This window comes from Nyctibius grandis, chromosome 11, assembly GCF_013368605.1.
Source record: "Nyctibius grandis isolate bNycGra1 chromosome 11, bNycGra1.pri, whole genome shotgun sequence".
In the NCBI taxonomy this organism is placed as follows: domain Eukaryota; kingdom Metazoa; phylum Chordata; class Aves; order Nyctibiiformes; family Nyctibiidae; genus Nyctibius; species Nyctibius grandis.
This window is the reverse complement of record NC_090668.1, coordinates 2,671,718-2,683,412: the sequence shown is the minus strand read 5'-3', so window position 1 is coordinate 2,683,412 and position 11,695 is coordinate 2,671,718. Positions and strand designations below refer to the sequence as shown.

At 44.6% G+C, this 11,695-nt stretch overlaps 1 protein-coding gene across 1 annotated transcript; it reads left to right on the top strand.

The window, feature by feature from the left end:
* Positions 1 to 5,277: 5,277 nt before the first annotated feature.
* LOC137669027 (keratin, type II cytoskeletal 4-like) lies at positions 5,278 to 10,726 on the top strand. The gene is made up of 9 exons (XM_068410891.1): positions 5,278 to 5,736; positions 6,579 to 6,793; positions 7,123 to 7,183; positions 7,848 to 7,943; positions 8,504 to 8,668; positions 8,755 to 8,880; positions 9,162 to 9,382; positions 9,696 to 9,724; positions 10,248 to 10,726. Exons 1-9 carry the CDS (start codon positions 5,278 to 5,280, stop codon positions 10,724 to 10,726), a joined length of 1,851 nt encoding a protein of 616 aa, XP_068266992.1.
* The last annotated feature ends 969 nt before the right edge of the window (positions 10,727 to 11,695 follow it).

Sequence of the window (11,695 nt, the reverse complement as noted above, 5' to 3'; positions counted from 1 at the left end):
GAGCTCTCTAGGACTCACCATTTCATCAAGGTCTATCTGACGTAATTTTAGGCAAGCCAGTAGAGTTGTAGTGGTGAGACACACGGGGTCACGGAGAGGAGGGGCAGGGCTCCAGTCATGTTCTTTGTTCGCTGTCTTGGAGCAGTTTGGTCATCCATATGCAGGCAGGCAAGTCACAAAGGAAATCTCAATCCAAAAAAACCACATTTCACCTTCTGTAGTCAGCAAAGAGTAATTACATCGCTTGTACTCCTGTTAGCTTCCTTGCCTAGTGTCCTGACATATGCATAAATTACGGCACTCTCACTTCTATCTTGATGACTCAAGAGCTTTAAACTTTTTGCTCTTTTTCCAATAAACTGCATGGAGAGCAAACTTGTTTTTTAGTGTTTGTGAAGAATACAGAAATACCCTATTCCTAAATTGGACAAGACATATCTGCTGATTAGAAGTCTTAACAATTAAGCAGTCGTGGCAGGGCTGCCCAGAGAATGTCATGTAGATCCAGTCCTGGGTTGGTGTATATTATGGAAGCCTTTTAAAGTCAGCTTATTTATGCTGATTTGCAGCAAATTTGGCTCCTACCCAATGCTGTTCAATGGGTGTTTTAAGATTCATAGAGAAGTCCTCTTTGCATGTTTATAGCATGTCTACCACAGAGGTGTGACAACAAAACACATTTTATAACTCTTCAAAATCTTCTGCAATAGGGTCATTACAGGGAAAAAACTTAGGAATGTGCTTGGTTGCTTTTTTCCAGCATCATTTTAGAAATCCTACCACTACCAGTTTAGGATTTCGAAACAGATCAAAGGGAGATCTCTTATTGTACAGTTGAGCAGATTGAAAAAAGAAGCCAACAAATTAGTAACATAAATCAACCACAAAGGACTAAAGTGTTTTATGATTAAACTGATGAAAGCCAACAAGCAGAACAAAGGAATGAACCATATAGAGGCAAGTTGGACATATATGTGTTTTACAAAAGGGGGAATCCAGAGGGAAGGCCTTTCCTATCCGAAGCAATTACTGTGTTTCAGAACTGGAAGAGCTTTCTCTCCCCCCATAGTTCTCATTTGATAGGAAGATATTTCCCAATCAAATACAAGGAGCACAAAAGAAAACAGGCACAATCTTTAATGAAGAAAAACCACAAGAAAGATTTGACAAGAAAAGAACAATCAAGCAGCCATAAATATTCATTAAGACGGGTGTAAATATCTCATAAAGGTTCTGGTGTTCTCATTGAAAATAGGCGATCCTGTCACTTTTTATGCAAGAGAAGAGTAAGTCAGGGAAATACCACAGAATTAGGGTTGCTTTCTCACCTCCAAAATCCCCCTTCATCACCATTTCAAGATCTGAGAAGTTAACTTAGCAAGTGCTCTACTTTAAACCTGTGCCCAGCCCCTCTGAACCTCAGCGCTTCACGGATCAGCTGAGTGTTTCATCAGAAATTCAGCAGTATATCACAAAGCTGCACAAATCAAATCAAACATGAGCTTGGGCACTAGGTCTTTAGCACAACAAAAGGAAGAGTTTATCTCCTGCCGGCTGAATATGCTTCCCAGGAGGATCTGACCCACCTTCCATGGGCAATTCCTGCCTTCTGTATGGCTCAGAGAATCTCTTCTGCCCAAGGAAACAGCTTCAACTGGAAGGGGCAAGAGCTCCTGTAGATTTATAGGGAAGTTGCTGTCACCTAATAACAGCTGCAGTATTTTTTTTCCCTTTTCTAATCTTTTTGCTTTATCAGGCAGTGTGATGCCATCCCATTTGGGGGCTGGGATTACCATACCTCCCACATTCATTTCCAGTGTGCAGTTCTGTGGGAGGAAGACATCAACATGAAAAAGATCAAAACAACCCTTTGCTTTGTTGCAAGCCTCAGCTTTACAGGCGCTAATCACTGCACGGAGATATGACATATGCATACATCAGGGACCGAGCAAATCTAGAGAGCGTGTGATGTTGTGCACTCTCATTAAGACTTCAAAGGTGCTACAGAAATTTGGCGCCCAAAGGGTGGGACTAATTTCACCTAACTTTAACCATCCAGAAGTGGGGCGCCTGGTCTAGTTGTCTGGTTGTCTAGACTGCCTCTGGTAGTCAATAAGAAGAGAGGTAAGTACCTCCAGAGCTGGATTCCTCCCACCCCTCTTAGCTGCCTATTTTAGGATGCGATGAATCACCGTCTGGAGATGCCTATCTCTTTCCATTAGCCATACAGGGAGTCTCAAAGATGAAATTAGAATACACGGCCAGTTTGATGGCTGAAGCAGGGAGGAAGGTGCACCCAGGCCCAGTGTTTGATGAATATTGTGAGGAACATCCTTTGAAAATCCCAGCCTCGACTTCTAACATAGAGCAGATGTAGGTTAATGAGAGGAAAAAATACATTACCAGATGACTGAATTTCCTTGGACAACTTTGGCTTTAGGATGGAAGGGAATGAGGCTGCACTAATCAAATCAATTCTTTAACATCTCATGAATGACATGGACGTGACTCTATACAGTCCATGAAACCGTGTGTCTAAAAATACATGTTAGGACCCAATTTTACATCTATCAAATGCTGTTAGCACAGATAGATTGTTGCCATTGTCTGATCTCAATGCAATGAGTTTTCTAGGGCTGCAGATAATTACAGAGATGGAGCATGGCTCTTTGAGACTATCGCATAAAATGTATTTTAAGAGCTAGTTCAGATTCATCTCTAGAGGCAACAAACAAATTAGTGGACTTCACATGTTCTTATAATGAATTCCATTTTCAGCAGCACATTCAGGGAGAAGAATGCTGACAAAGGGGGAGATTGCAAGTTGTCAAAATGACTCAATCAACCCCTCATAAAAATATTTTCCTTTTCTCTTCCTCAGTCCTTCTCCTCCTTTTATTTTTTGAGTCAAAAAGATGCAATTTCTTGCTTCAGAGTACTCTCCCATTTCCCATGTCCATACTCACAATTACAAATTGTTGATTCCTGCAATCTTAGGTACCAACAGGCAAAACACTCAACATTCCTTGCAAAGACCTAAAAGACATTAAGTGAACTTTCTGTATAGCTGCCTTCTCACTGGGATTCAGGAGCAACAAAAAGGATTTGGCTAACACAGAAACTTTACCAGGCAACTTACGCCCAATATCTCTTACCTATCTGGAAGCCAGTGACTCTGGTGAGGCATTTTGGAAGTGGGGCTGCTCCAGCCCAGTTGGTTTACAGACATTTAATTGCAGTCTATGATACGTTCCAGGTGTCTCCCACACAGCCGACGTGTATAATGGGGTGTAGAAAGGGAGCAGTGGCACACCAGCCTTCAGACTGACTTCTGGTGCAGTTTTCCTACATAGAGCTCATAACAATCAGCTTTTGTACTCTTCTTTGGATTCAAATATGCGTTTCGTTTCTGCTAAATCTTTGTTTAGAACTTAAAGGAACTGGGAATTTACAAGCTTTAGCTTGCAGTCTCTAATATTTGTTTTAACTGATATTGCCAATTGTGCTGGCAACCCAGTATAAACCGTGAGCCTAAAATACTATAAACAAAGGTGTAATCTGAAAGTCATGCTGTAAATATGTTGAATTATCCCATTTGTATAGGGCAAAAGTACCAGTTTACGCAACTAATTTATACCAGCAGCCCCTCAAACTCACGTAAGTTGCAATTAGACGTTCAATTAATAGCCTTGTGGATCTCGGTGCTGCAGTCACGTCCTATGGTTTTGGTGTGTGTGTCTTTAAGAACTTGATATTAGAAGGTTTAATATTTTAGCATTGTTTTTATGATTTGTATCACCTGATCCTAACTCTTGGAAAACATTTTTGGAGGGGGTTAATGAGGACGAGGCAACACAGCTACTGAGTGTCTCCAGCTACTGTCACGTTGTATGTATAACGTGCAGACTTGTCCAAGCGTTGCTCCCCTTCAGTTAGGAAGGGCTGAGGGCATTTAGTTGTTTGCGCTATAATGTCTCTTTTTCTCCCAAACACTTTACTCTCAAAGGGCTGAAAGAGCCCTATTGTTTTGACTTTCCAAATGTCAATTTGGAGAAGGCCCCGAGATTGTTGGCAGGTAGGTAGGGAGAGAAATTAATCTTGCCGATGTGAGTCAAAGCCATCTGTGGTGTCCAGTCTAATCTACTCATTAAGACTTCCTCTGTTGATGGAGAAAGACCAGCGCCTGCAGAGAGTGAATCACCCCAGTTCCCCTAAGCACGGACCCAGGGGCTGTTGTCTCTTGGAGGTGTATCTCCATTGAGTGTCAAGGACGTGCCTGGCAAAGTCACCCAAATTTTAGCTGTCACTTCTTGAATGAGGTGGATCTCACCAGACTGAAATGTGCTACTGTTCCTTTTTTGTTCCCTGTAGAGACTACCAGAAGATGAATCAAACAGTTCTCTGACATCCAGCTTGGTCGAATATATAGTGAGGGCCAAAGGTTTAACCGTGTCAAATGGACTTGAGGTTAAGAATTGCAGCATTACTCAAGTGAAAATGCCACTGACTGCACAGAACGCAAATCTAGTAAGAAAATTGAAATATGCCTCAGTTCCTGGATGCAACCTGCTCTGTTTTGGTGGTGTTTTCATGTGGTAAGACCAGGTCAGTGTGAAATGCTGCATGGGAGTATTTTTGGGGGACATTTTGAGTCCTTGCATATGAATCCACACCAATAACTCAGTGAATTTGCTGGTGTTTCAGGCACAGAAATCATCCATCCACCACAACACAACTTCCACGGTGTTTTTCCATGGTTGACTTACTTTTTTTTTTGGTTACTTTTCCGCACCCAAAACAAGCCTGGTGAGAGAAAAAAGGAGAGATTGTGAAATTACCCCCACAAAGTGCAAGTCTGCAAAACATGCCATCATACACAAAAACCCATGAGACACAAAACCCCAAACGACACACTGCAAACAAATCACAAAGAGTTTCTTCAAAAATGTTTGCTAAACTATAATTAGCGTAAGTTAGGGGAACACTTCAAACCGTAATATATTCTAAGCCAACTTGCAAACAGAGCACTTTTAGATTCCTTTTTATTTCCTCAGTAGTTAGTATTTGCTGGGCTGTTTTGCATTTTGAGGAGCATTTATTGCTGCCAGGCAAACCAAACCCTTAAGCGCTTTAAATTAACGTCCTGATCCTATCAAGGCCAACTTCCCAAATGTATATAAGGGGTAGCATCACTGTGTCACTTCAGCAGGATCTCTGTTCCTCTCCTGCAGAAGAGCTTCCCCTCAACTTTCATATTCCATCTTCAAATAAGCCACGATGAGCAGACAGGCGCCTACAGTGAGATCTGTCCTGGGACGAAGAGGCTTCAGTTCAGCTTCGGAGATTTGTGGTCGAACCTACGCCGCCTCTGCCTGCCAACCTGTCCGATGCGGAGCTGGTGCCTATAGCAGCAGGAGCGTCTGCAACCTGGGTGGAAACAGAAGAATTTCCTACGTGAACGGGGTCTGTGGTACTGGATGTTTTGGAGAGTTTGGCTTTGGCGGCGTAGGCTACGGTAATGTTGGAGGAAGGGTTGGCCTTTGTGGCCCCAGGGGATATAGTATTGTGAGAGGTTACCCTGATCGCAAGGCTGAAGGCATCCAAGGTATCTGCATCGATGAACGGCTTCTGAAGCCCCTCTGTGTTGGGATCGACCCGCTGGAACATGAGATACGCTGTCAGGAGAAGGAACAGATCAAGACCCTCAACACCCAATTTGCCTGCTTCATTGACAAGGTGAGTGCAACCCTGCTCCATACTTGTATTTCTCTGAGAAAAATAAAACACACCCAACCTCCTCCAAACCTCCTAGTCCAGCTTGTGCCATGAGTCACTGAGCTGGGTCCATGCAAGGGTCCAGATTCCCACAGAGCCACATTGGTTCAGAGTGAGATCTTCAGTACTGGGGAAGGGCTCATTTCAGCCACATGAGGGTCTGAGTATTTGATGGTGCTTGTATCATGGCCATGGTAGCAACGGACTTTCTTGCAGGTGTCTCCTCTCTGGACGGCCTCAGTTCAAGGCTGGATTGCTCACTTCAGCCTTGTTCTAGCTCAGCTAGAAGTCACAGCCCTGACGGGCTCATCTTTCTGTCCTGTATTAGACCCTTTTTCCTCCTTTGTCTTTAAATACAGCGACTGTACCAAAAACATTCCTGAAGGCAAAGGAGGTTAATTTTGATTCAGGCACCTAAATGTTAGACATCTAAGTAAGTCTGAGCTGTCACCTTAGGATCCCTTTGTAGGAAAAACAGAGACAAACAGGTTCCACCCTCTGGGGACTCAATCTCATCCTAAAATACATCAGAACACCATCCAGAGGAGCTTTATTTCTAGTCATTGGTGAGAAAGGCAGATATAGACATGCGAATTTAGATTTCTAAATAATTTAGAAACGTGACTTGTAGATTTCTAAATAAGGGCAAATAATTTTATGATCATCATGGCATATCACCTCTCACTTCCCGAAAATCCTGTTCTTACACCTGCAGTTTCACAGTGAGAGCAGACAAGTAAACCAGGTGTCGAGTTATTGCATTCATCTCTTTATTTGAAGAATTGTTATTTTTCGGCCCGCAGGTCCGATTCCTGGAGCAGCAGAACAAAGTGCTGGAGACCAAGTGGGGCCTCCTGCAGCAATACGTCCTACCAAAGAAAGGGAAAAACCTTGAACTCTACTTTGAGAATTACATCTGCGACCTGCGGAAGCGCCTGGACTGCTTGCTGTGTGAAAAGCAAAAACTGGGCAGCGAAGAGTGTGCCACAAGCCAGCTGGTGGAGGAGTTCAAGTGCAAGTAAGGACCTTCAGGTCTCCTTTAGCTCTTGGCATTTCACTTCTCCTCTGGTTCATCTCAGGCAACATCTCCCAGACATGTGGCACATCCCCTTTGGGGATGTCACATTCTTCCATCTCACTTGCAAACTCTTTGCATTGTTAATGTTGTTGTTCATGAAGCAGCGTCTGATCTTGGGATGGTCTAATTTTTGGTCTCTAGACAGTGATCTTACAGTGCCTGATGACAGCCTCTGAGCAAGCGAAGGTTGTTATTTATACCTGATGGTTAATGACTGTCTGTCTGATAGTATTGCTTGGCTCAGCCCTTTCCTTCTCCTTTTCCAACAGATATGAAGAGGAAATCAACAGGCGTACAACTGTGGAGAATGAGTTTGTGGCCCTCAAAAAGGTGAGAAGCTCAAAATACATGAATCATACCTATAATAGGTTTATTTGGGGTATTTATTTGGCTGAAATAGTGCATTATTAGCAAATGCCTGACAAAAGCGTTACAATGAGCAGAAGGAGGGAGGTCTGTAAAGAGGCACAGGGTCAGAAAAAGAGGCAAAAGCAAGTAGAAAGTCAAAATAGTGTATCCTCAAAGCTTACATCATCAGCACCACAGCAATACTTTTGTTACCCCAAGCACATTCTTGAAGTGCAATGGGAGGGTGTATTTGTGGAAGGGGGACAGAGTGGGAGATGTCACACTAGAATACCCCGTGTCTAAGACGCTAGTTATTTTCTGACAGTCTCTTCACATCCTTTATACCTGGACATCAGAAAAGCAGAAATCATTTGAACAATATTAAAAAATTTTGTTTAAATACTCATTAGTCAATTCTGAGTTTGTAGCTAAGTCCTAAGTAATGAATAAACTAATCCCTGTAAGTCACGTTGGAATGATTTTGTTTCCTTTAGGAGACACCAGGGCATCTTGACTCACCCTCTCACACCTTTCTGCTCTTGAAATCTTGTTGAAACGTGTTTCTGTTTTACTGGCGTTGCCTTTGTCTTCTGTGTCTTTCAATGTTTTCAGCAAGATTTTCTGGAACATGTCTCCTCTCTTTCAGGATGCAGACTGTATCTTTTTGAACAAGGAAGAGCTGGAGGTGAAGGTGGATCTGTTAAGAAGGCAGTTGGAGCTGCTGAAATGTGTGTTCGAGGAGGTGAGTTTCTCTGATCTGTCCCAGGAGTCTGGTGGTGCTGTCTCATCCTTCAGCTGCTCCAAATTTCTACATCTTGAGACCCCTCTTGGACATGTCTCATGCCAAGCCCTGAACACTTGGAGGTACAAGGTTGACATAATATTAACATGATTATGCTGGAAATAGGGTGGTTCCCTCTTAATGCAGCTCCAGGTATTAATTGGCTGCGTCTGTCTAGTTACTCCAGATTGTAGTTGCCTGATTAGAGCTAAAGAAACTCCCAGTGTAATCCTGTCATTAACAACAGTAAAGCAGCTGAAGATGACAGGATACTGAGGGTTAAGTCACTCACATTCCTTGCCCTTGATGTGGACAGAATTGCTGCAGGTGAGCATGTAGGTCAGCAGCTGACATGTGGCAACTCATCCAGCAGGCAGGATTTTCTGCTGAGCCAACCTGAGGGACATTTCTTGACTTGTTATAGCCATCAGCTGAGCAGTGTGGCTATTTGTCCCAGCCCTGCTTTCACTACAAAGTCTGAGAATTGCTAACAGCTGACTAAGCCATTCCCCAACCTGTAGGAACGAGCTCAGGTAGATCGCCAGCTATGCGATACTTCGGTCATCGTGAAAATGGACAACAACCGAGACCTGGACATGGAAAGCATCATCAAGAACGTTGAATGCTGGTACCAAGAAATAGCTCAAAAGAGCAAAGAAGAAGTTGATGCTTTCTACCAAACCAGAGTGAGTAAGAAGCAACCTGGGGGTCTGCCTGGCAACTTAACAGGCTGCAGGTCAAAAATGATGATTGTCTTGTTTTTTGGTTCCAGTTTCAGGAGCTTCAGGATAAGAGAGGCAAGTATTGCGATGATCTACAAAGCAACAAGTGTGAGATTTCAGAGCTAACCCGGATGATACAGAAGCTGCAGTGTGAACTGGAGAATGTGAAGAAGCAGGTAGGAGAGGCCCAGAGGCGATGTTTCCAGAAAGTGCAATGTCTTGGAGGACAGCTCAGATATGGGGGAAGATGACGCATTGGCCTTTAGTAGACTTAAGATCTGCTCTAGGCTGTAGTTGGAAAGTGTATAGTTGAAAAGTGGATAGAGAGAAGGGATGCTGGTGGGTTTTGTTTTTCTCTATTTGCAATTGGAGGCGTGGATTAATCCAAACCCAGAATGTCCAGGATTAGGAAACAAAGCCTTGAAGATACCTGCACTGTTATCCTCCCCTCTGACAGGTCTCCTGCCTGCAAACCTCCATTTGTGATGTTGAGCAGCGTGGGGATTGTGCCCTGAAAGATGCCCGGGAGAAGCATGTTGAGCTGCAGAACGCCCTCCAGAAGGCCAAGGATGAGCTGGCTTGCATGCTGCGGGATTACCAGGAGCTGCTGAATGTCAAACTGGCCCTGGATATTGAGATTGCAACATATAAGACTCTACTGGAGGGTGAAGAGAGCAGGTGGGTGACAGAGACCTTGTCCCTTTCCTCCTGTATATCAGAAGCCAGAACGATTCCAGCTCCCAAGTGAATTTTGCAGCTCCAGGATCCTCCCAGGCTCACAGAAACTGGGCCTGGAGAGATGGCTGGAGGCCATACAGGCCACCCTTGAGCCAGCAAAAACAGTTCCTGTCCTAGGGATAGTCAGACGTGTTACAACAAGAGATTAAGTGGGCTGGATGTATGGCTGGAAGTTATGAGTAACGTCAAGTTTCTAGATATGCATGCAACTGTTTAATAGGATAACGTGCATTTCTCTTCTCTCCCCTAACAGGATATGTGTGGGAAACCCGGTGAGCGTGTGTAAGTAACCTGTAGATTTTCAGCCATGGGGGTTTCTTATTTTAGGAAAGTCAGTTTATGGAGTAGCATTATCTGTCTGCCCCAGCTCCTTCTGCCTCTGCCTCCCTTTTCCGTTGCAGTCCAGGCTGATGTTGAAGGTTTAGTCTCAGAAATCTCAAATACCTCCGAATTTCAAAAAAATCTGCTTTCGGATGGAGGGGGGAAGGTCAAATTCACGACCCTTCTCTACTCTTGGAGGCAACAGCGAGCTGTCCTGGTGAACCCGCCAGGCAATGCACCGATGTGCGTTGAACCTGGGAGAGAATATGTCACCAGGCAGATGAGCAATGTGGGAACTGGAAGGATCTGTGAGGGGATGTGTTGGGACATGAGGGAGGAGTCAGCTGGAGCAGGGGCTCAGATACGTTGGACAAATCTAGAGGAAATCAGGTTTGGTCAGTTCTGTCACTCATGAAACATCTTGCCTTGTGAGAGTCTTCCAGTTTTCCTCTCTAAATAATTAATCCCGTGGGCTGTCTTACAGCTGTGGTCAGCAGTGGCTACAATATCCCCGATGACTGTGGGATGCTGGCTGCAAACGGGGCTGCGTGTGGCTACGGCTCCCTGGGCAGACGGTCCGGACGACACAGCTCCCAGAACGGAGGATTCAGCTCCCGGAGCGCTGGGATCCACCCCAAGAGAGTCATTAGCTCGGTGGCCAAGCAGTGTGTCCCAGAAGTGTATTGCCAAGCTGGAGGGGTCAACTGCAAAAATGGGGGATTCAGCTCCCAGAGCGGGGGGTACCCAGCCCGTACTGTCATCAGCACGGGAAACGGGGGCTTGAATGCTAGGATGGGGGCTTGCCAAGCTGGTGGGGTGGTCAGCTTTGGAAACCAAGGCTGCGTGGTCAGGCAGCTGGCGGGCCCTCCCGTCGTCGTTGCAAACAGCCCTGAAGTTGTGGGGTGCAACAATGCCGTGGTGGGGAACTACGGGGTTGTCAGAGACCCATGCGTTGTTCCATAGGGCCATCAGCTGGGGAGGTGGCACAGCCAGCAATGTCAGAGGACAGCGCTTAGACGTGCTGTTCCTACCACTGAGATGATGCAGGATAGTTTCTCTGCCCACTAGTAGCAACATGTGTCACTGAACCCTTTCCCACATTTATTAGCATCAGATATACACCCCACCAAGTTACGTTTTCAGAGTCCCCAACCCCAAAGACACATCTAGCAAGCTTCTCCAGCAGGTGCTCAACACAGTATTATTGCTCTGAGTTTATACTGTCTAGATTATCACAGCTTGAAGGGTTTGCCTGTTGCACTGCCTTCTCTCTCTGGCTTTTCCCATAACGAGTAGATTCATTAACAATGTTCTTCCTTATGAGACACCTCTTTTTCTTCCAGCTCCTCCCAAAGCATTTCAGAAAAGAGAGTGATGATTTAACTTTCCTGGGAGGCACTGCAAAGAGCACGCTCCTTTCTTTTTTTTCTTTTTTTTTTTTTTTTTTGTTGTCAAAGAAGAAACCCTGAGCTGCAAATTTGAGCTTAAATTTTAGACAAGGCAATTTCAGCTTTCAAAGCACCTGCTAGTTACACCGCAGCCATAGGCTTTTTGTGGAATTTGCTTACAGATGAATACGTAGTCCTTTCATTTGCTTCTGCATGTTAGGGGTGGCTAGTTCAAAGCGTGCTGATTTTTAGAAGACCTCACCCCCCATCCCCACCCCCACAATGCCAAGGGAAGTTATTGGTTCATAAACCTTCTGAGTTGACATCTTGTACTCATGTAAACAGAGCTTCTTTCATCGGCTGCTCAAACTTCCCAGCTTTTCACTGTGCCTTCAATAAACTGCATTAAAGGTACATGGTTTGTCTCTGAATTTTTCCATAGACGGTATTTAAAGAAATGACAAAATGGGTGAAGAAGTGCTCTTTCACAGTCTATGGGGGGAAGAAAGGACCAAACAGACCTTTTGATTCTCTTTAGGCAGTT

Coding starts and splice junctions, on each gene's coding strand:
- LOC137669027 (XM_068410891.1), top strand. CDS start 5,278: ATGAGCAGACAGGCGCCTACAGTGAGATCTGTCCTGGGACGAAGAGGC. Junction 6,794..7,122: donor GTGGAGGAGTTCAAGTGCAA/GTAAGGACCTTC, acceptor CTTTTCCAACAG/ATATGAAGAGGAAATCAACA. Junction 8,669..8,754: donor ATGCTTTCTACCAAACCAGA/GTGAGTAAGAAG, acceptor TTTTGGTTCCAG/TTTCAGGAGCTTCAGGATAA.